Source organism: Protopterus annectens, chromosome 14.part0 (genome assembly GCF_019279795.1).
Source record: "Protopterus annectens isolate FY-2018-M chromosome 14.part0, PAN1.0, whole genome shotgun sequence".
NCBI lineage: Eukaryota > Metazoa > Chordata > Ceratodontiformes > Protopteridae > Protopterus > Protopterus annectens.
The window spans coordinates 495,911,854-495,938,728 of NC_056748.1; the positions used below are offsets into that span (position 1 = coordinate 495,911,854).

The window sequence follows — 26,875 nt, forward strand, 5'->3', positions numbered from 1 at the left end:
TCTCTCGAGTGTGTAGCTCAATGGGATTTGGATTTTCTGAGGTGCAGCATGTCCATTAATTCCGGGTTGGACATGGCTTTATACGTCAGGCACAGATCGCCTCTGAGCAGGCGGTATGCCACTGAATAGAGCAGGAGTTTCTTTAACCAGGCAGCATATGGCATCTGTTTGAGCCCTTTGATCCTCTTGGTGAGGTACTTTTGGGGTCTTTCCAGTTGCTGCAGGTGTCTGGTAAGGTACATCCCAAAAGGGGCATTGTACTCTATTATGGGCCTGATGAGGGATGACTAAAGAGGCACGATGACCTCCCCTGATCTAGATGCAAATCCCTTCATGATTAGGTGGGCTATATAAAATATTTTTCTAACCACTTTGGCCACATGGTTGTCAAATGAGAGATTGCTATCAACTTGGGTCCCCAGGTCCCTAATTACTACTTCTGTACTTAATGGATTACCACCTATGTGGTAATTTGTGGGCACTTTGTTTTTGCCAAAGGGGATGACTATACACTTTTTGGCGTTTAGCTTGAGGCCATGGCTCTGGCACCAGTTGTCTGTTTCTATGAGGCCCTTTTGTAGGATGCTTGTGTTGGCTGGAGAGTCTATTATGGCACCCAGTTTGCAGTCATCTGCGAACTTGGTCAGCCACAGTCCTTCCATGTTGGCCTGTACCTCCGAGAAATATATACCGAACAAGAGAGGCCCCAGGACTGAGCCTTGTGGGATGCCACTTGTGACTGGTTTGGAGTCTGACATGGCTCCAGCAATTCTAACCATGTGGGTTTTGTCCTTGAGCCAGTTTGCAACCCATCTTGTGACATAGGGGTTTATATTTAAGCTGGTGAGCTTATCTATAATGCCCAAGTGGGGTATTGTATCGAAGGCTTTTGCGAGGTCCATGTAGGCTGTGTGGACCACTTTCCCCTCGTCAATGGCCTTGGTGACTGTAAGAAATCAACCAGGTTTAAGAGGCAGGATCTGCCCTTAAAGCCGAATTGGGTAGGATCCAGTGTCTGTAGGTCCCCAATATCTTTATTTATGAGGTCCATGATGATCCTTGCCATAGCTTTGCAGACCAAGCTAGTCAGGCTTATGTGGCGATAGTTTCCAGGATCCGCTGAGGCACCACCACAGTTGCTGTACGCCACTCTTTGGGTACATATCCTGTAGTAAGGCTGAGATTGAACAGTAGTTTTATGTTTGGGTTTAGCTCTTCTTGGAGTTCATGTAGGACGCAGCCCGGGACACCGTCTGGTCCCATTGATGCTGTGTTTTTTTGCTTTGGAGAGGGCGGGTCTTACCTGAGCATCTGAGAGGTCGGGGGGGCAGCACTCTGCTGGGCTAGATATTTGCCCTTTTGGTGGGGGGGGGGGGCTGCGCTGAACCTGTCAGCTAGGATGTTGCAATGTCTGTGGGTTTGGTGTATTTTTTGTCATTTTGGACTAATTCTGAGCATATCTGGGAGTTACCACCCAGGTTCCTAACATAACTAAAGAAAGCCTTGTGATTATCCTTAGTGTCCTGTGCAATTTTTCTCTCGAAGCTGACAGACTATTTTGAGTGCCCGTAGTTTTTTGCTAATACTGATCAGAGATGCCTTCCCTTTTTTGGAATTTTGCTCTATCATTTAGTAGCTTCCTCCTTCTATTGTGTAGTTTGTTTATGGCTGGGGTCCACAAGACAGGACGTCTGCCTTTGGAGGATTGGGTCTTGGTTTTATTTGGGATCGCATGATCCATGCATTCCTGAAGATGTTCATAGAATGCATTTATAAAGGATTCTGCGGTCTGGGCCGTATTTTCCACAGGCCCGGGGGCTTTGAAGGATTCCACCTCGATTTTGAGGAGTGTGAGTTTTTCACTGTGGTTTTCTGGGCAGGGGGTGGTGTCGGGATGTGAATATCCAGTGAGATTAGTTTATGGTCTGATCTTACCAGTGAGGGATACACTTCTGGTCTGGAGCATAGAGTCCCCATGTTGGTGATGATCAGGTCCAGTATGTTTTCCCCTCTTGTGGGAGTGGTAACAACTTGTTCCATAGCATTTGAGTTTATAAATTCTAGGAACCTTTGGGCTGGGGTGTTGGAGCTAGAGTAATGCTCCCAGTCTATGTTTGGGTAGTTGAAGTCGCCCAATATAATGGTGTTTGGAGAGACCCTCATATGTTCCAGTGTTCTCAGGAAGGCTGAGTGGGGTTCCTGGGTTAGGGAGTGTGGTCTGTAGCAGGCTATAAACTGGAAGGCAGTTTTACCCACTGTTAGTTTCCAAATGCATGGCTTTGAATTAAATTTAAGCTGATGTGCTTTAGTCCATTTCTGTAATGTTGCAAAGTTTATTTGCATATTTGCTGCACTTTTTTCACATAAGCTTTGGAACATTTCTGTCACCATCTTAAGGTTACAGTGTGCTGAAGTCCCCTTACATAGACATTACGAGAGAACATTGTCTGTTCTGATCCTTGTGGTATTCCCGCTGTTTTTTGTGCAGATGTGCAACAGCTTTTTACTGTTTCAGAGAAAGAAGGCTTTTTCTGTTTTTGAATGCTGAGCTTACTGTTGCTCCTTTTGAAGGCCAGTTAGTTCCACTGGCCCAGGTGCTTGTACAATGGGGCACTATAGCTTCCCTCAACCCTGTCAAAACAGTCAAAAGATTCAGGTTTTTAACTGTTTTCCCCCAACACAGTGGAACTTGTTAACAGGTTTGGTTAGTCTTTTTCAGCTATCTAAGGTATTCTGAGTAGTTTTGAAGAAAGATTTTCCATATTCCCATCTTCATCTGCATTTCCAGACTCAGTCGAGTTCTGTTGTATTTGCACTTGTTTTGGTTGTGAAGGGTGTGCAGTGTAGGTAATTGTGTCCATTACCATTTAAGTCAGCCTTTCAAACCTCTGCTGTACAAAACACTGAAAGGAGTACAAATTAATGTTGCATTAAAACATGCTAGTCTTATTCTTCATCAGCTATACTACAGTACCCATACTTGTCTTGTATGCATGGTGACCAAAGTTGAGAACAGTAATCCTCCACAACAATGTTTTTATACCAACACTATTTAGTACAGAGTAAATGTATTACACAGCCGCAGCGTGCGGTCATTTGCTTGGATGACATAAGCTGGAGTCTGTTGCCAATGTTTGCTCATTTGACACTGCTTTATTGAGAAGCAAGTATTAAAACAGTGTCAAGTACTTGATTAGCAAGTTGTAGGTGGTCTGAGTCCACCTTGGGGAAAGACTATAATGCTAAGTTACCTGCTGTAATTTGCTTTTCTAAGGTGCAGTGACTTTTGAATGAGACTAATAAAAGTAAGGAGTATGTAAGGAGTGCAGTTGGGGCCAACCCACCTGCAAAAAATGCTTTTTATTTTTGACTTTCTCATAACATGACTGGCTTAAGTACGTGTGTGGGGGGGGGGGTGAAAGCTGGTACTCATGCTGTCATTTACAGGCTCTTGCAGCCAAGCTTCTATTATTCAGGCTTGTGTAAAGTCAAGCATATGCAGTTGATCCTGGAGTAACACTTGGATATTTTAGTGTTTAGCAGTTTTGGTGCAGCCTTTTAGTCCTCATTAATATGGTAAGTCTACTAATTCTTTTGTATTGATGTGAAATATGCATCATTGTCAAACTGTAGATGGCTTCTGCAGTCTGCATACATTCTGGTTAGGACTACCATTTTTTTCTCCATTGTCAGCTCATAAAACATTCAACATCTGTAAAATCACTTGCTTGACAACTTACCCCATCATAGGTGCAGTAGTTGAGGTTGCACATCTTGGAACAGACAGAATTGAAAGCGGAGATTCTTGTTTAACATTTTCCTTTTCACCAGGTTTGTGACCTCAGAGGCACATCACAGCCCTAATGCAGAAACAGTATTGTAGTGTTTTGCTTTATTTTGCAGTAAGCTGACAGTTTTTTGTATACTTCATGATTTGTCTCATCTATGGGAGATGCTATATTTCATTATAGACCAGAATAGTGAGCTATTAAAGGGACAGTTCCAGAGATTCTTTGTTTTGATTCTGGTCTTTGTATTTTCAGTCTGGCTTTCTGAGCATGTCCCACCTTTGGCTGCGGGGGTTGGGGAAGGGGGTGCTTACAGAGAGTTTGAATGGTCTTGAGGCAAATTCACCTCAAATTGCAGTTGTACTCACAACAGCTCTGAGTCATTCGTTAGTTTCACATGTGCTTTTTTCTTCAGAGAAAAGTGGCCTTTCAGGAATTTTGACTTCACTTGCTGCTAGCTTGCAAGAAAGCATATGAGCAATAGAGAGCTAAAATGTTTGTTTTCGGTTCAGTTCATGTCATTTTATTTTGTGCGGATTTCTGAGTGCTGGCTCAGTGCTATGATATGCACGATTGCCGCTTGCTCTGTAGAAGGGGTCAGAACGATGCAAGTTTCAAACAGCAGTTGAAGCGGCCCATACCCTGTCAAGGGTGACGGGCATAAGTAAGTACTAGCCAACTGCAATAGTTTTGACCTGCTATATATAAAAAAAAAAAAAGAAACTTGTGACGCAAGCAGTAGATTGATTTTGAACAGTGATGTCCAAAAATTTTTGTCACAGTAGTGGCTGTACAGAACAGCAACCTGTGATGGTTTTACATACTAATTCTGAGATTGCTTTACTACAGAGTAAGGGGAATACGTGAAGAGACTAAGATTTAGTATGAATTCACTGAATCGTACTCTCTTGACTATGCTGCTCACAGTTGCACCATGCAGAATAAAGGAAATAAAGAGCTGCACAATTAAGATAAGCTTTTTGACACGTTCATAAAAAGTAAACACTGAGTCTTGCGTAACCACCTGTATCACAAACACACAAACCTATGTAATAACCTTGTTTCTCTATGATCTGGGACTGAAAGGTTTGACGAACTGAATATTAATCGTGTTCACCAGAGGGCTGCATAAAGCAAATTGATATCAAGACTAATCTTTATGACCTGGTAAATGGGTGGTTACAGCTGGGAGGTATGAAGACAAGTTTCTTTATCTCAGAATTTGTCTCTGGAATTGTCCCTTTAAGGTATATGTTTTAATACAGAGGACTAATGCCATTACCTGCTGATGTTTCATTAATACCCTTGATCTTCCATAAATCTACTGTGTGACTCAGTAAGTCACTTAACCATATAGTTCTCAAGTCACTACTGAAAAGCAGTTTTTTGCTTACCGAGTTAGTCAGATTTAAAGGCCACGTAGCAAGTGAATACATGCTTTGGTACAGTATGGTGGTGGAACTGAAATGTGGAGTTGGTCTGCATCAGTATAGTGGCGCAGATTCACAAGAAATTAATGTACTGCTTGAAGGTATAGATTTGTATAACGTAAAACAACTTTTGACAGAATGGTAGGTAAAGACTGCACTGAATCGGTTCATGAAAGGTAACCATTTACTAGACCACAAAGGGTGAGTTTTGCTTAGCAGACACAGCAGAAATACTTGCATTAGATCATTCTTTCAGGCATTCTAAGAAGGAGAGTAATGTATTATGATCACCAGGTAAATGCAGATTATGGGAGTGGTAAAATGAAAATGTGTTTTTATTTGATATAAAATGGGGAGCAACAGTACCAAGCAAGTGACTAGACATGAGCTGTTATGTGTTAAAAGCATCAAACAACTGGACAGTTATTTTCATATTAAAGGAATAGTAGAAGGAAAGTAAATTAAATGTTAAGAATTAAGACATGAAAACACAGGCAACTGTTAAATTTAGGGGGTTGCTTAATCTGGGGTATTGTGGGGCAACTCAAACAGTTGTCTTGAGTATGTTACTGTAGGAAAGAGGGGGCTTTATTTTGAACCCGTAGGAGAGGTCATTTAGACAGATTGTACAGACCAGCAAATCTTGTGTGACAGAGCTGCACTATTCTTACACACTGTCATAACCGGTGTATCCCTTGGCATTGTGATGTAGTGCAGATGTTCTTTGTGTTTCACTGTTGCAGTCCTCGCATTTGGGTTATGCCTGCCAGGGTAGCCCTCAGTCGGCCCGAATGCCAGAGGCTTAGTATTTTTGCGTTGGTTGCTGTTGCTTCAGGGCTGACGTCAGGTCGTCAGTAGTATAAAGTATGGCAGCCAACGCCATTACATCAGTCTTACTTGCTGAGGAGCCCGAAGCAGTTCGCATGAGTGCCGGTCGGCCACTACCTGAGCTTTCATTTTCTGAATTGAAGTTGAAGTCTTCTAAAGCTAAGTACCCCGTTTGGAATCCTTTTTTCTTGCTCTAACTGATGTCAGAAAACGTTAATTGTATCGCCAATGGAAAGCAAATACCCCACTGAGGCTTTCATTCTTACTGCGTCAGTTGCTTAAGCCCAGACCACAACGTCACCCGTTGTTGCTTTTGTGCTTTGTTCAACGCCAGAACTATGTGTCGCCAGGCCCTTATTATAGCTAGATATTTTTGATCTCCATCCTCAATTTCCGATACGGCTTCAGTAAGCCATCCGACAGCAGATCTTCCGAGAAAACATAAGGATAGACCGCACAGGTCCAAATGAACAGTCAACGCTTCCGTTAAGCTAGTAGTCAGTTTTCCGGTCCTCAGTGAGGCACTTTTGCAGCCCCTGATGCTCACTTCTGTGGATTCGCAGGCCGCTACCGAGGCCCTTTCAGAGTCCAGTATGCCGGAAAACGCTTCATCGACTAAGGATCCTGCGGTTGTCTATCTTCGATGGGTCTGGAGCCGCTGAGCAGGCACCGGCTTCAGAGAAAGTACTTCGCACTACCAATTCTCGACACAGACTTCTTTCGCGTCTACCGTTCTTTTGAAAACTACCGAGTTTCTAAGGCCCAGGGTACGAACCACACCCAAGAAACAGACGACCCAATCTTAGGCACCTGCTTCCTTGCCTCAGTCTCAAATACTTAAAATGGCGGAAGACCTTGTAATGTTGATCAGGGGAAGCCAAGCTACCCCTTCCAAAAGAGATTTGTCCTCAGTAGTCTTATCTGAACAGGAGTCCGATGACTCTGATGCCTCGGAATATGAAGACATGCAACCCCTGAATGCTTATGAGGATTCTGATGCAGAGGAATCCATTTCTTCAGCCTCTCCACCTGAAGATTTTTCCTTTGGCGAAACCCTTCATACTTTAAGGGAGTATTTCCAATGGGAATGTCAGGACTACCCTCAGTCTAAAAGGAGACTCAGGGAATTTTTAGATCTTCCACAGCACAGACCCTTGGCTTTTCCTCCTATCCTGGATGTTGTGGATGATGTTTTCATCGAATCTAGTTTAACTCCCGACACCCTCCTTCCTGCTCCCAGGAAACAAGACTGGTATTAGAGTCCCTGACTCTCGCAAATTTATTTTCAAAAATCCTACTGTTGACCCTGAGATGATCTCCCAAGGACCTAAAGGAATTAAAGCAACTTCAATTAAGAATCCCACCTCCTCAGATGGGGATTCCCGAGCATTAGACGATGGGGTAAAAAAGTATTCACTTCTGCTACTCTTGTTAGAGCACTAAATTGTCAGTTCCATATGCTAAAATTTCAGCAGCATACCATGGAGCTCCTCAAACAAAAAATATTAACTTTTCCTGCTTGTGCAGAAAATAAAGACCTGCAAGACTTAATGCATTCTGCAAGTCAAGTAACTAAGCACACCTTACACTGTGGTTTTGATGCCCTAGAAGCATCTTGCAGGGCAGCAGTCACCAGTTCTGTACTTGGAAGGCATGCTTGGCTTAAGGAACAGCCCTTGCCAGACCATGTCATAGCTAAACTATTGGATGCACCCTTGCACAAAGACAACGTATTTGGCACCAAGGCAGAGGAGGTTTTAAAAAATATGGAAGAAAAAGCTAAATCTGTGCAGACAGTAAAGGATTTCCTGCAGGTCCAGCTACCCCATCAAGGTATGCCCCATGTAGGTATTGCCCCATCAAGCACTGGTCCTTTCCTGTCCCCTCCAAGTCAGTTCAGCCCAGACCTCGGGGAAGCAGACCCCCCCCCCCCCGACAACAGCCACAACAGAGATCAAAGCAATGGAGTACCTCCACTTCTAAACCAGGGAGTGCAAAGCCCACCCCCTCATGCTAAGAACTCACAATGACTCTCCACTTCCAACCCCTTCCTCTGCCCACCTGCACTTCCCCCTGGGAGGAAAGCTCTCCTTCCACGCAAGCACCTGGGCCACCATTACCAGCGACCGCTGGGTCCTCAACATAGTGTCTCAGAGATACATATTTTCTTTCCACACTCTACCAACCCCAAAAGGGTTCCCAGATATACCTCCAAACCAGTGGCAGAGGGTAAAAAGCAAGTCCTTTCCCTGCTCTCCATGAGGGCAATGGAGTCCGTTCCTGCAGAACAGATGGACCAAGGTTTCTACTCAAGGCTCTTCGGGGTACCCAGGAAAGAGAGCACCTGGTTGCCCCATCCTCGATTTATCCATTCTAAACACCTTCCTGGTGATAAAATTCAAAATGCTCACCCTTCAACTACTGCTACCTATGCTGTCCAAGGATGCTTGGCTAGCCATCCTAGACCTAAAAGTGGCTTACCTACACGTCCCAATCAGGGAATCATGCAGGAAATATCTGTGTTTCAGGGCTATATCTCTGCACTTACAGTTCTCTGCGCTTCCCTTTGGCTTATCTACTGCTCCCAAAATTTTCACAAAATGCATGGCCCCCGCTATTGCTTTTTGCAAGGCAAAGAAATATTCAAATTTGCCTATACTTAGATGACTGCCTAATTCAGGCAGACTGTCAGGAAAAGCTGCTCAAGCACCGGGCCTTTGTAAAGGACCTACTGACCTCCCTAGGGTACACTATCAACGAAAAGAAATCCAAAAATGGCATTCCTGGGAGCAGGCCTGGACACACCATCCCAGAATGCATTCCTTACAACAGCAAAGCAAACTTACCTGACAGCCTACTTCTCTCAACTAGCCAGCAGACCTCAGTTATCTGCAAGGAAAATCCTGCAAGCTCTGGGGTTCATGGCTTCTTGCATTCTACTCATTCTGTATGCAAGACTGCGTATGAGGAAACTTCAGTGGTACCTAAAAAGCCTTTGGTGTCAACACTCTCAAGACCTGGAAACTCTTATACCAGTGATACCTTGTCTAAGGAAAAATTTCCTTTGGGCAGAAGCATGCTACCACAACAAGGGACTACCCTTTTCACCACCCCACGCCACCCAGACCCTCACCGCCGATGCATCAGATTATGCCTGGGGTGCACACCTGAACAGAAGGTGCATTACAGGGCCAATGGAGCCCACATCAGATACATCTGCACATCAACCAGAAATAGATGTTAGCTGTCCAGCACTCATTGACAGCTTTCAGGCCCCTTGTCTCCCCAGGGGCTCTACTGATCAGAACAGACAGCACCACGGTGATGTGGAATATCAACAAGCATGGAGGAACTCACTCCTACCCTCTATGCAGGCTCGCCATGACCATTTGGCACACTGCCTCAGCCATGCAACTACACCTGCTAGCACAATTCCTGCCAAGCTCTCTAAACTCTCCGGCAGACAACTTAAGCAGAAATCGTCTGGACTGGACCACACGAGTGGTGGCTAAACAAAAGAACCTTCACCCTTTTAACTCGGAAATGGGGCACCCCGAAGGTCGACCTCTTTGCTTCCTACTCCAATCATCAGCTTAGCAAGTTCTGCACCAGAGAGCCTCACTTCAGGGCCTGGAAAGTGAATGCTCTATCCTTCCAGTGGGTCAACCTCTCGGTCTATGCATTTTCCCCCCTACCTCTCATTACCAGGGTACTGCTCAAAATAAGGGAGAAAAAAACAAGGACAGTCCTGATTGCCCCAGACTTGGCCACACCAGCACTGGGTACCCACTGCTGCGTAGCCTGTCCCCTCTGCCACCATGGCATCTTCCTCAGATCCCAACACTCCTGACCCAGAGGGAAGGAGAATTCATGCATCCCCAATTGCAGACCCTCAGTTTGGCAGCCTGGCTTATTCCCTGACCCCTGTACAAGCTGCCAATCTCAGTAAACTGGTTCTAGATGTTATATGTGAGGCCAGACGCCCTAGCACTAGAAAGTCTTATGCTGACAAATGGAAAAGGTTCTGCACCTGGATCCAGGCTAAGGGAGCCGATACGGCACAGCCCTCCATAACTCTCATCCTGGATTACCTAGCTGACCTACTACACAGTGGTATATCTTTTTCCTCTATTAAAATTCATGCCTCTGTTATCTGTGCTAATATCGGCACTGAGCAACCTCTTTTCTCACACCCTCTCAAACGCTTCCTAAGAGGGGCTAACGACGTGAGGCCACCCAGAAGAGGACCTACCCCAGCTTGGGACGTAAACTTTGTGTTGGAAAAACTCACTCTGCCCCCCCTTTGAACCAGCAGCTTCAGTGGAGTTGGTTTCTCTCATGGAAGACCGCCTTGCTTCTGGCCATCACTTCAGCAAGAAGAGTAACCGAACTACAAGCGCCTAATGGCTGTAGAGACCTTCATCATTTTCCATGTTGATAGGGTTTACCTTAGGACAAACCCATCCTTCATGCCAAAAGTGGTGTCCAGTGTGGCTCTCAACCAGTCCATTCATTTGCCCACATTTTTCCCTAACCCACAAAACAAGGGGGAAGGAATACTGCACTCTCTAGATGTGCACAGACAGCTCAGATCCTATCTAGACAGGACTAAATCATTCAGAAAGATTAATCATTTGTTAGCTTTGTTGCAGGAGCAGAGGGCAAAGCCATATCCAAACAAACCATTTCCAAATGGATAGCACACTGCATCCATTTCTGCTACAAGCAACACCGGAAACCTCCCCCTAAGGGGGTCAGGACTCGCTCTACCAGTGCAACCTCCACCTCTACAGCTTTCCTCAGAGGAGTCCCCACCAGGGACATCCTGGAGGCTGCAACATGGACATCTGTTCATACCTTCAAGCATTACCACCTCCCTATCTTCTCCAAATCCAGGGCAGGCTTTGCAACTGCAGTCTTGCAGGGCATCCTAGTCAGCCCCCAGTCTTGACTGCCTCCACCCTTTTCCTCAGCTTTGGGAATCAACCCAAATGTGATGACTGCAACAGTGAAACACTAAGAACATAGTACAGTTGTGTACACTTACCATAAATGGAGATGTTAGAGTGTATTCACTGTTGCAGTCCTGGATGTTCATCGTGCATACAGCTGCAGTCATAACAGATGGGTTCTCCTGCCATCAGGCGGGTCCCTCGGTCGGCCGAATTCCAAAGTCTAGGTCCGGCGTCGGTTGTCGTCACTTCTTCCCTGACGTCAGTGCGACAGGGGTATAAAGGAACCAGCCGACGCCATTTTCTTCAGTCTTTCTTGCCGCGCGGTGCCAGACGCAGAAGCAGTTCGCAAGTGCAGGTCGGCCAGCTCCTGAGATTACGAAATTTGGAAACCGAAGTCTTCTTAAAAGCCAAGTACCCCGTTGGGGAAACTTTTCTTGCCTCCGACCGATGTCAGACAAAGTTAATAATTGTATTTCTTGTGGGAAGCAAATACCGCATAAGGATTTCCATTCCCTCTGTATACCTTGTTTAGGCCCAGACCACGACGTCTCGGTCTGTCGCTTTTGTGCTACATTCAACAAACGCACTATTAAGCGTCGGGCGGAGTTCGCCCAGCATTATTTTGGGAAAGCATTTAACTATACTATGTCGTCGGATACTCCGACTCCGGTTTTGTCTAAAAAACGCAAAGACAAGGACTGACACACGAGGTCCGCGGCCTCTACCGACACCACGCCAAAGCCGACTACACGTGGTCCGGTTCTCAGTGAGGCGCCTACGCAGCCCCTGATTACCGACAACACTTCTTTGATGGTGTCTCCTGTGCCCGAGGTCGCAGGCTTCTCCGCCCACACCCCGACTACAGATACCGAAGCCACTCTTGGCGTTGAAACTCAGAATGTGGACAGGTCCACCTCCACTCAAGGTGTCTTCAGACCTTCCTCTTCTTTCTCCATCAAGGCTTTCACAAAGTCTAAAGCAACCATGCACTCTGAGACCAGCTACACAGGGCCCATCTCCAGGCCCCATGCCTAAGAAACAGATGCTTAAAATGGCTGAGGATTTAATTACTCTTATCAGAGGTTCTCAGCCCCCACCGGACAAAAGGCCCAGAGTGGAGGGAAGATTCCCCCTCCTCTGATCAGGGCTCCATTATTTCAGAGCACTCTGATGAGGAACATTCTTACTCCCCTTTTGAAGACTCTAATGTGGAGGAGTCCATCCCTTCTGTATCCCCCCTGAGGATTAGTCATTTGGGGAATCGTTGCATACCTTAAGGGGACACTTCCACTGGGAAGGCCAGGATTATTCAGATTCCAAGAAAAGGCTCGGGGAATTTCTCTTGTTACCTCCGCATAGGCCTCTGGCTATACCTCCTGTCTTGGACATCCTAGATGATGTTTACTCGGAGGCCTTCCTTAACCCGAACTCTCTACCTCCAGCTCCAGTTAAGCCTGACAGGTACTACAGGGTTCCTGACTCTCACCAATTTCTTTACAAAACCATGCTGCTGACCCAGAAACCATCTCACAGGGCCCCAAAGGAGTTAAGGCCTCCATTGCCAAAAACCCATTGCCTTCCGAGAGAGATTCCAGATCCTTAGAAAGGTGGGGAAAGAAGGTATATACCTCAGCTATATTATCCATGAGGGCCTTAAACTGTCAGTTTCATATGCTAAAATACCAACAGTTTTTGTTATCACAATTGAAGAGTAAAATGTCACAACCTGAACAACCAGATTTGAAGGAGTTGCAGGATTTGATGCATAGTGCAGAACAAGTGGGTAAGCATACCTTACAATGTGGTTTTGATGCTCTAGAGGCCTCGTGAAGAGCTGCTGTTACAGGATCAGTCATACGTAGGTATGCCTGGCTCAAGGATCAAGCCTTGCCTGATCGTGTCAAAGCTAAATTACTAGACGCCCCTCTTCAAAAGGATGTACTATTTGGCGCTAATGCTGAGGAGGTATTAAGGAAAATGGAGGTAAAGGCTAAATCAATGCAAACTGTAAAAGAATTTCTACAGGTTCAACCCCCACGTTTTAGCAGAAATTGGCCTTCCAAAAACTGGTCCTTTCCTGCCACAGACAGACCCCAAAGAGGTAGATACAGGCGCCCGAGGGGCAGAGGACAATCCCAAGGATCGTATAGAGGCAGACAATGGCAAGCTCCTACACAAAGAGGAGGTGAGGACAACTCGCAGTCTTTCAGAAAGCAAACCCAATGACTTTCCCCTTTGCAAGCCAACCAGGTCTCAAATGGCAGCCCCCTTAGGAGGAAAGCTGGCATTATTTTCAAAAAATTGGCATGTTGTCACAAAGGACAAATGGATCCTGGACATTATAAACAGAGGCTACATATTCCATTTTCACACCCTTCCAAAAATGAGAGGCATGCCAAACCTGCCACACAATCAAAGGGCAGAGGCACAAAAGCAAATTACAGATCTCATAAACATGAAAGCTATTCAAGAGGTACCTACGCACGAACAAGGTCAAGGTTTTTATTCCAGGCTATTTCTGGTGCCAAGGAAGGGAAAAGATTGGAGACCTATTTTGGATCTATCCATCCTAAACACATTTCTACTGCACCAAAATTCAAGATGCTCACTCTACAGCAACATCTTCCCATGCTGGGCAAGGAGTCTTGGCTGGTAACATTGGACCTCAAGGAGGCATAACTGCATGTCCCAATCTGACAAAATTGCAGAAGGTACCTCAGATTTCTTGCAGGTTCAACCCATTATCAATTCTCTGCATTGCCCTTTGGCTTATCTACTGCGCCCAGAGTATTCACGAAATGCCTGGCATCAGTAATTGCCTACTGCAGACTTCAAGGGATACAAATATACCCCTATTTGGACGACTGCCTGATCCAAGCGGACAGCAAGCACATTCTTCTGAAACATCTGGCTTATGTAATAATGTTATTGAAATCTCTGGGATACACAGTCAACAAAAAGAAATCGAGGCTAGTACCCTCTTGGAAGATAATTTTCCTGGGTGCCAATTTGGACACAAACACCCAGATGGCCTACCTCACGCCAGAGAAGCAGGGGCAACTAATACAATACTTCAGAACACTAGCAAATTGCACCAGGCTGACTGCAAGGAAAATCCTGCAGGCTCTGGGATTCATGGCACCTTGCATCTTACTAATCCCATGTGCAAAGCTGCATATGAGGAAATTACAATGGTACCTGAAAAACATATGTTCTCAACACAGCCACAGTTTGGAAACAATAATACCACTAATTCCATGTCTGCAAAAGGAATTTCTGTGGTGGGCTCAAGCATGTCAAACAAACACAGGTCTTCCATTCAGCAAGCCTCAAGCAAATCAAGTCATCACAACAGACGCCTCGGACTACGCCTGGGGGGCACACATGACAGATCGGTGCACTCAGGGCAAATGGTCCCAAAAAGAAAAGCACCTTCACATCAATCAAAAAGAAATGCTAGCTGTAATAAATGCTATTATAGCTTTCAAGGACCTTCTACAACCAGGTCAACTATTGATAAGAACGGACAACACCACAGTTATGTGGTACATAAACAAACAGGGAGGAACACACTCTTACCCCCTATGCAGACTGGCCATGTCACTTTGGAACATGGCCATGGACTTACAAATGGAACTACAAGCACAGTACTTGCCAGGCAAGGAAAACACGCTGGCAGACAACCTAAGCAGGAATATGACAGATCCACACGAATGGAAATTGCATCCAAAAGTTTTTACAGAAATAATCCATGAATGGGGAAGGCCAGACATAGATCTATTTGCCTCCCACAAGAATCATCAATAGACAAATTTCTGTTCAAGGATCTTCCATCCAAAGGCCTGGAGAGTGGACGCTCTTTCTTTCAGTTGGACATCAATGACAGTTTATGCCTTCCCCCCTCTTCCTCTGCTGCCCAAAGTTCTATTAAAGACCAAAGCAGACAGACCAAAGATGATTCTCATTGCTCCGGACTGGCCAAGGCAACACTGGTACCCACTCCTGAGGAGCCTGACGCATTCCCCACCATGGACCCTGCCTCTAATGCCTCTTCTTCTGACTCAGCACAGTTTCAAAACTCTTCACAGCCAGCTAAAAACACTCAATCTAGCCGCATGGAAGATTCCTTAGCATCACAACAGGCCCTACTCTCCAAGGAGGTGCAGGATGTCATTTTGGAGGCCAGAAGGCCATCAACTAGAAAAGCTTACTCCGCAAAATGGAAACGTTTTTGTGTCTGGAATGAGAAAAAGGGCCAGGATCCTGGAAAACTGAATTTACCTCAAATACTACAATATTTGGCTGAACTGCTAAGCAATGGACTTTCTCCTCCATCAAAATACATGCCTCAGCCATTTTTGCAGAATACAAAACTGATCCACCTTTATTCTCTCACCCTCTCTTAAGACAGTTCCTCAGAGGGGCTAAGAATTTAAGGTCTCCAAGGAAACAACCAATACCTGCTTGGGATCTTAATTTCATTCTGGAAAAATTGACCTTGCCTCCCTTTGAGCCAGCTGCTTCATCAGAATTGCAATATTTGTCCTGGAAAACAGCTTTCCTTCTGGCTATCACTTCAGCTCGTAGAGTTTCAGAACTACAGGCTCTCATGGCTGTCCAGCCTTTTATCTTCCATCAAGACAGAGTTTCCTTACGAACCAATCCGTCCTTTATGCCTACAGTGGTATCCAGGGTAGCTTTAAATCAGGCCATACATTTACCTACTTTTTATCCTAATCCTCAAAACAAAGGGGAAGAGATTACTACATTCCTTGGACATCCACGGACAGCTGCGTTATTTGGACAGAACAAAGCCTTTCAGAAAATCAGAACAGCTCTATGTGGCCTAAGCGGTAGGAGCTCAAGGGAAGCCAATTTCCAAACAGACAATCTCAATGGATAGCCCACTGCATACGCTTTTGCTATTCCTTTCATGGCAAAACTGTTCCTACAGGCATTAGAACTCATTCCACCAGGGCCACAGCCACCTCTGCAGCCTTCCTCAGGCGAGTTCCTACCAAGGATATTTTGGAAGCAGCCACTTGGAGTTCTGTGCATACCTTCTCCAAGCACTGCAACCTACCATTATACTCCAAATCTAGAGCAGGCTTTGCCACTGCAGTCTTGCAGGGTATTTTGGCTCCTAGTTCCAACTAGTGCCTACCACCCCTTTCTTAGCTTTGGGATTCTACCCATCTGTTATGACTGCAGCTGTATGCACGATGAACATAGTACAGTTTTGTACCTACCATAAATGTAGATGTTAGAGTGCTAATACAGCTGCAGTCCAGGTTTCCCTCCCTCCTTCCCCTCTTGGAACAGGCCTATAGGCTAACACATCCTCATACAACCTGATTGGGGTTTACATTTATGATGTATTTGCTTGCAACTACTGTATTTTGATTATATAGCACTGCATTATCACACAAATTTATGTATTGCCTCCCTTCTGGGGACATCTGACATCTGGGGCAAGAAAAACTGAAGAAAATGGCGTCGGCTAGTTCCTTTATACCCTGTCGCACTGACGTCGGGGAAAAAGTGACGACAACCGACGCCGGACCTAGACTTTGGAATTCGGCCGACCGAGGACCCGCCTGACGGCAGGAGAACCCATCTGTTATGACTGCAGCTGTATTGGCACTCTAACATCTACATTTATGGTAGGTACAAAACTGTACTTTTCCCTCCCTCCCACTTTTTTTCTCTCTCTCTCATTACAAGGAACTTTTTGGTATTTACTTTCTACCGGTGGGGTTCTTCCACCATATCCTGGCTCCCACTTGGACTCCTGACAGTTGGGGCAAGAAACTGATGTAATGGCGTCTGCTGCCTTACTTTATACTACTGACAACCTGACGTCAGTCTTGAAGCGACAGCAACCAACGCAAAAATACTAAGCCTCTGGTATTTGGGCCGACTGAGGGCTGCCCTGGCAGGGATAACCCAAATGTGATGACTGCAGCAGTGAATACATCTACATTTATGGTAAGTGTACACAACTGTACTTTGTGGTGGATATAGCCAGTCAAGCTGCAGTCGTATTTTTTTCAAGCCTGGTCTGTCAAAGTGAAGTTTGCATGCCTGTGCTCACCTTAAGATTTCATAAATGCTTCATAGCTTGAATCCTTACATGTTCTTAATGCTTGCATTGCTCACTTTTGGGATTTCCTGCTTTGGAAGCCCTTGGTTGGCCGGACTACCGGAGTAAAAAAAAAAAAAAAAAAAAAAAACTTCCTCTTACCTGAACTCGTCTTATACCCAACCATCCTGATGTCAGGGTAGGGTGTCTAGCAGTCAGCCAATGGTGACATTAGTCTTTCTTGATGTCAGAACCTGAAGCATTTGTGTGCGTCAGTCGGTCCGCACCAGAGTGAAAAATTCTTCTAAAGCCAAGTATCCCATTGGAGACTACTTTCTTGTGACTTATGTCAAGTAAAGTTAACTGTCTCCATTGTGGTAAACAAATCTGACATGGAGACTTTCATACCTTGTGTGCTTGTTTAGGCCCAAACCATGATGTCCCAAATTATAGTCTGTACACCCTTTTCAATGCTAGATCTGCAAGGCGTAGTGCTGAAATCTTGTTTAAGCACCTTGGTCAGCAGTCCACTTCCCATCATGCGATAATGTCCGTTGGTCATCCAGAAGTTGAGCTCCCTAAGTGAAAGGAAAAAGACCCAAACTTACTGCCTCTGACAGCCTTTCTCCATCCACCAGTCCCCCAAGGCTCATTATTGCAGAGGTGCCTTTGCGCAGCCCCCTTCTGCGAGTGAGATCTGATGTGATGTTGGGTCCCTCAACTTCAGCTCAGGCCTTGGCATTCAGTTTGTTGGTTGGGTCTGGAGTGGCTAAACAGACCTCTGCTTCCAGTGCGCAGTCCTTTACTAGCATGCCACTTCAGGGCGTCCACCAACATCTGGTATTTCTTTCAAGGAGATTGGTGTCAAAGTAGCAGACGTGCACAGGCTCAAGGTGAAAGCTGCACTAAAAAGGAGCTTGGCATCAGCTGCTTTGCCTAGGCCTAACTGCTCCTGCTCCATAGGTTATCAGCAGGATTTGGTCAGGTTGACAGAGGACCTTCTTTCTTTGGTCAGAGGCATGCAACACCCCTCCCCCCAAATCTTCACCAGGAAAAAGGAAACGGGACCCTGCTCCCGAAACCTTTTCAGAACCCCCTGATTCAGATGAAGGTTCTGATCAGGAAGATTCTTTCCATGAAGATGAACCCTTCCTTACCTCCTTTGAGGATTCTGAATCAGAAGAGGTGTTGCCTTCTGTTTCACCCACTAAGGATATTACCTTTGGGGAGACGCTGCATGCCATGGGTGTTTTTCCAGTGGTGGGTGCAGAATACGCTCAAGATGGAGGGTCACAGAGTTTCTTGACCATAGCTATCCCTCTAGTTTTGGAAGTGGTAGCTGTCTTCTTGGAATCGTCTGTAAATCCAGACTCTCTTCCCCCAGCCCCTCGAAAGCCAGACCAGTTTTACAGGGTATTGGACTCGCATAAATTCCTTTTTAAGAACCCCTTTGCTGACCCAGTGGTTGTCACCCCAGGCCCCAAAGGAGTTAGGGCTAGTACTTCTAAAAACCCATTACCTATAGACAAATAAAACAGGGCCCTTGACAGATTTGGGAAGAAGGTTTACACTTCCTCTACCCTGGTCATGAGGGCCCTTTGTTACCAATTCCATATAATTAAATACCAGCAGAGTATTTGGGGGGGGGGGGGGATTAAGCAAAAGATTTCATCCCTGGAGGACAAAAACAACTCCAAGAAATTGCTGGATCTCTGGTATTCCAGTTCCCAGGTAGTTAAGCACGCCTTGTACTGCAGATATGTCATAGAGGCATCTTCCCATGTTGCTGTTTCTGGCTCTGTCTTCAGAAGGCATGCTTGCCTTAGGGAACAGACGTTACCAGAGCATGTCAAATCTAAACTGCTAGATGCACCCCTGGATAAGAACTCCCTTTTTAGACCGTAGTCTGAGGCTGTGTTAAAGATGGAGGGTAAAGGAAAATCCATGCAAACAGACTTATTTAAAGACCAGCCACCTAGGTTCAATAGGAAGTTTCCCACCAAGCATTTGTCTCTTCCCTCCCAATCAAAAACAAGTCAGAGGAAAACCCGAAGGGAAAGGCCTCATAGGCAGCAATAGCAGTCGCAGAGGGCAAGAGAGTAGCCCTTTGGTACACCCAGGCCTGGGCGTTCAAGGCCACAGGACCCCAGCAGAGATCAGCAGTGACCAATTCCCCCACAGCACCCTCCCATCCCTCCCCTGGACATGATAGGAACAAGATTAGGAGGAAGACGTTCCTTATTCAAAGAAAACTAGGCCCTCATCACCCCTGACAAGTGTGGTCTGGAAGTAAGCTCAAACGGCTACAACCTCATTTTTAAAGAACCGTTAAGATTCTCAGGCTACCCCAATGTGCCACAGTACCAAAGGGCAAAGGCGATTTCTCAGATTCACAACCTGTGCTCTGTTGAACCAGTACCATACCACCAAATAAGAAAAGGGTTTTACTCAGGGTTATTCCTGGTCCCCAGGAAAGAAGGCTCTTGGTGACCCATCCTGGTGCTGTCCATCCTCAGTCTGTCCTAGTTCCAAAATTGAAAATGCTTACTCTTCATATGCTTTTCCCCATGATCACATCTCAGGCTATATTGGTCACCTTAGACCTGAAAGATGCCTTCTTATACATTTCTGTAGAAAAAGGTTGCACCTGCAGAAGTTTTCTTCACTTCACAGAATGTACCAGTCACTTTTTAATTTCTGTGCACTTTTCTCTTTGGCTTGTCTACTGCTCCCAGGGTCTTCAAAAAATGTTTGGCCCCTGGAATTGCTTTCTTCAGAACAAAAGTCAGTCCAAACTCCTCAAGGATCTTTCCTTCACCCAAACCCCACTCCTTTTCTCTAGAGTTCACCATAAACCTCAGCCAATCCTACACAAACCCTTCTACCAGCATAGTTTTCCTGGGGGCCATGCTGGATTCTTCCCTGCACAAGGCCTTCCTTCCCCCAGACGAGGCTTTCCAGGACACTAGCAGAGGCAATGCTTTTCAGCCTGAGAATTCCTCGGGGCACTGGGTTACACGGTATCTTGTATACTAATGATCCCTCTGGCCAATTTACACACAAAGCTTCAGTAATGCCTCAAGAATTTGTGGTGCCAGCAGTTAGTTCCTGGAGACGGAAATCCACCTGTTTCACTGCCTCAGGGAGGAATTGGCATGGTAACATGTGCACAGAATCAGGGTGTCCCCTTCAGGTTTATTCCTCAGGGCCAAACCTTAACCACTGATGCATCAGACAGCCTTGGGAGCCCATTTCCAGCACCTCTTATCCCAGGGCGCAAATGGGAGGAGCAGTTCAGACACAGGCGCATAAATTGGAAGAAATTGATGGCAATACAGAAGGGCATGGTAGCCTTCAAAGATCACTGGAAACCACGGGTCCTGTTTCTTAAAACGGACATCACTGCAGTCATGTGGTACATAAGGTGGCACCCACTCCTGCCCTTTTTGCCAGTTGGCAGTGTAGATTTGGGAGACTGCCAGTGCTATGGGGTTGCACCTGATGGGCTCAGTACCTTCCTGGGGTGCCGAACACTCTAGCAGACCACCTCAGCAGACACTTAATAGATCCCCACGAGTAGCAGCTACATCGGAAAACCTTTCTCAGCATAGTCCAGAAATGGGGATCCCCTCTTTGCTGCCAACGAAAACGCTGTGTTAAAAAGATTTTCAGGAGAGAATTTCGCACAGCCTGGAGGCCAGATGCCTTCTCCTTCCTCTGGAGCCATCTTTTTGTTTATGCTTTTCCTCCCCTACCTCCTATTCCAAGGGTTCTCCTATAAATCAGGGAAGGAGGACAGAGGGTCAACCTGATGGCTCCAGACTGGACCAGGCAGCACTGGTACCCCATGCTGCTGAGTTTGACCAAAGAAAGACCTTGGCAGTTAACTCCGAGCGTAGATCTGCTGACCCGTGCAGAGAGAGAGGTTGTCCACACTACCCAGTAGACTCTCTTCTGTCTTGGTAATTCATTGAAGTTCTACCCTGAACACTCCCTGAGTAGTCAGGTGCTTAATATCCTCAGAGTTTAGAGGACCAACTACTAGGAAAACCTACTTTACGAAGTGGAAAAGATTTTCTATTTGATGTCGTCAACAAGGTCTCAACTCTGTCTCGACCAGTATTTCAGCCATTTTGGAGAACCTGGCTGTCTTGGTGGACAAAAGTCTGTACTTCTCATCCATTAAGATGCACACTTCTGCCGTCTCAGCCCACATCCCTACTCTTCTCCTGCCCCCCCCAATGAAACAGCTCCTTAGGGGAATGCTGCATGTCAGACCTCCCAGGAGGCAAACCACCCCTCCTTGGGACCTCCAGCTTTGTTCTAGAAAAATTGACCTTACCCCCCCCCCCCCCCGAACCAGCTGCTTCAGCTGATTTTAAAATTCTTGACCTGGAAGACTGCTCTTTTACTAGCCATCACCTCAGCTAGAAGGGTCTCTGAGTTGGAAGACCTTATGGCAGTGGAACCCTTTCTTATCTTCCACCCAGACAGTTTCACTAAGAACTAATCCTTAATTTATGGCCAAGGTGGTCGCGGACACTTCTTGAACCTACCTTCTTCCCTAAGCTACAGAACCAAGGAGAAAGAATCCTTTACTCCTTGGATGTACATGGACAGCTTTGCTACTACCATGACAGGACTAAAACTTTCAGAAAATCAGAGTGGTTTCCTTTGCCTTGGGCTCTAAAGGAAAACCAGTCTCCAAATGGACCATTTCCCAAGTGGATCTTCCACGGTTTACTTTTGTTACACCTACCATGGCAAAAAGCCCCTGAGTCTCTTGGTACCCACTCATCTAGGGCCACTTCTGTCCACTGCATTCCTGAGGGGAGTATCTACCAGAGACATTTTGGAAGCAGCTACCTTGTCATTGGTGCATACCTTTAACAAGCACTACCACCCATCAGCCTTCACCAGTCCAGAACAGGATTTGCCACTGCCATTTTACAGGACATCCTGTCATCCCATTAAGGCACCTACCACCTTCATCTCAGCTTTGGGATCATCCCATAAGTCAGGACTGCAACAGTGAAGCGCAATTAACATAGTACAGTTATGTACACTTACCATAAATGTACATGTTCTAGTATAGTCACTGTTGCTCTTCTTTCTCTCACTCCATTTCCCCCTATTCTCTCTACAGTAACTGCCAGCTTATTCCAGTTTCCTCTTCCGGAGGACCCTCTGCAGGGATGCCATACAAGGCTCCCTTTCCTCTAAAGCTTGATCCCTTGTATAAGGTTAATCTATGGGGCTCATACCTCCTAGAAGCAAGAAAAAACTGGTATCATGGGCTGGCTTTTTTATACCTAGCCATCCTGATGTCAGTGTAGGACATCTGCCAGCTCAGGAAGTAGGGAGCTTTTTACTCTGGTAGGCCAACAAAGGGCTTCCGAAGCAGAAAAGCTGTAAGTCAGGACTGTAACAGTGAATACACTTTAACATCTACATATATGGTAAGTATGCACAACTGTACTTTAAAGTTTGAGATGACAAATCTTTGCCCCCACAGACTATAATAGGGTTCACAGGTAAGTACTAGGCTAACTGCCCTAGAGCCAGTGCAAGCCTAGTTCCAGTCATCTGGCTTACCAGACATTAGTTCCCTGTGCCCCGATCTAGCAATGCAATTGAAGTGATCCCCGTGGTGAATTTCTTGTTTTCCATCCACTCATAAAGATTCCTCTTGAAGAGGGCCAGTGAGGTTCTCTGCTTGACATGAATGGGGAGATTATTCCAGAGTATTGGAAGTCTCTTGGTTAGGAACCTATCCCTCCAGCAGGTTCTGTGTAATGTAGTGATAAGGTTGAGGTCTTTGGAGTGAGTAGCATGGAGGGATTGGGATTTTTTTCGGATGAAGCATGTCTAACAGAACCGGGTCAGACATGACTCTGTATGTCAAGCAGAGATCGCCTTTAAGTAGGCTATATGAGATTGAGTAAAGTTTAAGTTTTTTAAGTCTGTCTGCATAAGGCACATGTTTGAGTCCTAAGATCTTCTTAGTGAGGAACTTCTGTGGCCGCTCCAGTTGCTGGAGGGTGTCTAGTGAGGTATATGCCAAATGGGGCATTGTACTGTACTCATCCCTCATCAGACCCATTATAGAGAGCGATAATGACTTTTTTTCCTGGATGAGAAACCTTTTGTGATGTGCCGCATAGGACTTCCTAACTACAGTGGCGACGTAGTTGTCAAAGGAGAGGTTGCGGTCTGTGTCCCTAGATCCCTTATAACATCTTCAGAGTTAAATGGGTTCCCTTTGATATGGTAGTTTGTGGGCACCGTGTTTTCCTGAAAGGAATAAATATGCATTTTATTGGCGTTGAGCTTAAGGCCATGGTTTTGGCACCAGTCATTGGTCTCTGGCCTTTTTGGAGGATGTCCACATCAGCTTGAGAATCAGTAATAGCTCTCAGTTTGCAGTATCCATGAATTTGGTTAACCAGAGTCCCTTAGTGTTGGCTTGAACTTCAGAGAAGTAGGTAACAGGAGAGGACCTAGAACCGATCCTTGTGAGACTCAACTTGTAACTTCCCGGTAGTCAGATTTGGAGTCGGCTACTTTCACTGTGTGGGTTCTGTCAAGTGAGCCAGTTGGCACCCCATCTAGTGATGTAAGGGTTAATGCCCAGATTTGTGAGCCTATCCATGATTCCAGAGTGTGGGATGGTGTCAAAGGTTTTGGCTAGATCGAGGTAGGCTGTGTGAACAGCCTTGCCTTCATCCACCGCTCTTGACAGCTTCGAAGAAGTCTATCAGATTGAGCAGGTATGATAACTTTGTTCTTGTGGTTTGAGGACTTTGGCTGCGAGGTGTATTTGTTTTTGGAGATTGAGCAGATATGATCTACCTTTCACAAACCCGAACTCCGTAGGGTCCAGGGTTTGAAAGTTCCCTATATCCTCATAAGATCCGTAATAATACATTCCACATAGCCTTACAGATCAGGCTCGTCAAGCTGATGGGGCAGTAGTTCCCAGGGTCAGTAGTCACACCCCCATTGTTGAGTGGGGTGACTGTAGCAGTGCGCCATTCAGTGGGAACAAAGCCAAAACTTGAGGCTGTAGTTGAACAGGGCAGACGGGTGTGGTGTCGGTTCTTTTTGTAAATCGTGTAGGACACAATCCGGTATATTATCTGGTCCCAAGGAAGCTGTATTCTTAGCTTTGGCCAGTGCGGTTTCTACTTGTACAGTCATGATAATAGGGATTTGGTGTTCCTCTGGTATATGGATGGGCCCTTTGGGGGGGGGGGGGAGTAAAGTTTGCACTAAACCTGTCTGCCAAGATATTGGCAATATCCGTTGGTTCAGTAATAAGTGGTGCCGTTGTGCTGTAGCTCCGAGAAAATCTGTGTATTATTATGCAGATTCTTGACTTAAAGAAAGCCTTGTGGTTGTCCTTGGTATCTGTATCAATTTTGCTTTCGTAACTAGCTTTTGTGGATTTGATGAGGGAGCTCAGTTTTTTACGGAGATTTCCAAGGCAATTTTTCCAGTCTTCGTACTTTGTCCTCATCTGCAACAGTTTTTTCCTTCTGTTGTAGAGTTTAATGGCAGGGGTCTTCCAGATTGGCTTCCTTTTTATATAGAGCAGAGCGTCTTGGTTCTGTTTGGTGTGGGCCTATCTATGCAATTGTGTAAGTGCTCGTACAGTGCCTTGGTGTATGATTCAGCAGCCATACTCCCATTCCCTATTTCTGTGGATGACGTGAAGCTTGCCACTTACTGCCCTTAGAAGCTCAAAATTAGCTTTGGAGAAGTTTTTCACTGTGGTTTCCTTTTTTGGGGGTGGGGTGGGATTTTGATATTGGGTAGTCATTACAGCCCAGGTGGTTCAGGTTTTGTTAGCAGCTTGGGTAATTGACGTGCTTGCAAGGAGGGATGGGCATACCCTTCCTGTGGGGGGTGCTTTCTAGGTGTTACCCATGGGAAGCCGTGGTCCATAGAGGGGATTAGCCTTCCTGTGTAAGCAGGTAGATGCAGGAGGTGGGGGGATCAAGGAGAGTCATTAATGAAGAATCTCCTGATGATAAACCTAGCAGCATGACACTCCAACCCTAATCCCCCAACTCTGTTAGGTTTTACATCAGCCCTGGTCTTGAAACAGAGACAGGAGCTATAGGAAAGGCTGGCAGACCTGGAGATGGATTTGGGGGCACTGGATTAAGATAGAAAGAATGAATCAGAAGGGGAACCAAAAAGAGAGATTGCAGGTCTGTAGTGGTATGGAGTGACTGGCCAGCTGGGGCTTGCAAGGAAACCGCTTTTGTTTATTATCCTCAGAAGAAAGGGGAACTATTTCACACCTATGGGGATAATGCAATTGACCAAACTTACTGCAATGATGGCCCATAGTTATTTTTTTATTAGAGTTTTGCCTGAGTCTGCCACTGTAAATATCATGCCCTCCCCCATACCACCAAAAGTGTGCCATGTAGTGGTCAAGAATGTTGCTCCGTGCTATGAATTAATCTCTGTTCTTAGTGGGGAGCTGCTCTCTGAAGGGCTGTTAATTTGAAAGCTTATGTAGCTATGTGAAACCTATAAAACAATATTGCATCACCTCTGTGTTCCAGTATTTTCTCCTCAGACCAACATGGTATGGCATTCCTCCCTCTTTGTGCCATACTTTCATTGATGAAGATGGACTGTGTTGAGTAAGAGGAAGGTTCATCTAGAACTTTCAGTTTTTTTTTTTTTTCCTGTAGTGACATCAGCAATTAACTGCAGTTGTGAAGAAAGAAATGTCAGTGCTTTCTTTATGAACAGATAGACTAGATCCATCAAAATGCCTTTTTTACACCATAAATGCTTTTACAACTACTCTTAGCAGTGCAATCAATATTCTGTATTCTTCAGTTGGACTTACTTGGTAATATAAAATGAATATAGTTGATATGAAATGGTGAACATTTATGTAAAAACATTCTGGTTCATGGTGATTAAGTTTGTCTTTTTCCCTTACCTTTTCCAGACCGTAATAGAGATGATTTCGATCCAGTACCCGTTAGAAGCAAATTTGATAGCCTTGATTTTGATACTTTATTAAGACAAGCCCAGAGGAGTATTCGGAGGTAACACATGGTAGCAGGAAAGGCATAAATATCCAAAGAGAAACAGGAGACTGGCCCTCCTGCTCTTTTTTTTTTGTTTTGTTTTTTGTTTTTTCTTTTGTTTTGTTTTTGTTTTTACTCTGAAGCTGCTGCTGTAAGATGAAATCCTATGGCAATTTTGTAGGAAATTTCAAATGAACTGTAACAAGACATATATAAATCTTTAAAAAATATATTTAAAGTATATGATGCCTCAAAAGAAGAAAGTCGCATTGGATAAAATCACGTTTTCTGCAGTTCAGAAATGGAAAAAAAAGGGGAAAAATTGAATAAAGATCATTAAATAATGGTGCTTGTTGTTTTCAGATTGTAATTGTGTACAATTGTTTTGGATTGAAAAAGCAGAATAACCACCAAACCAATTCATGTTGAGTCTTTGCTGTTGGAAGTACAATACAAGTTATCTTGGATGTTAATTTTGCAAGGAAGTTATCAGACTGACACCTGCTACAGCCAGTTTTAGAGGATGGTTGCATACCAAGATTTATTGATGCATGTTTTGCTCTGAGTAGTGCATAATAGCGTGTTGGAGGAAAGCCCAATGGGCAGATGCCCCTTTTTCAAGTGTGAGAGAGGAGCAATATTTGCTTAAATTACATGCCCTGTCACTTAAGTAAATATAGACTGAGGGGGTAAGTGCATCTGGGAGCAAGTGATAAGTGTTACATTGCCTACA

At 45.3% G+C, this 26,875-nt stretch overlaps 1 protein-coding gene across 4 annotated transcripts in view; it reads left to right on the forward strand.

Annotated features, from left to right (window-relative positions):
* PPRC1 (PPARG related coactivator 1) overlaps window positions 1-26,491 on the forward strand; it is a 310,188-nt gene extending 283,697 nt beyond the window's left edge. For all 4 annotated transcript variants that reach the window (XM_044056258.1, XM_044056255.1, XM_044056256.1 and 1 more), the window contains one exon: window positions 26,061-26,491. In XM_044056258.1, the coding sequence (XP_043912193.1) occupies window positions 26,061-26,164 (104 nt within the window). In that variant the 3' untranslated portion in view covers window positions 26,165-26,491. The remainder of the gene's footprint in view (window positions 1-26,060) is intronic.
* Window positions 26,492-26,875: the final 384 nt, after the last annotated feature.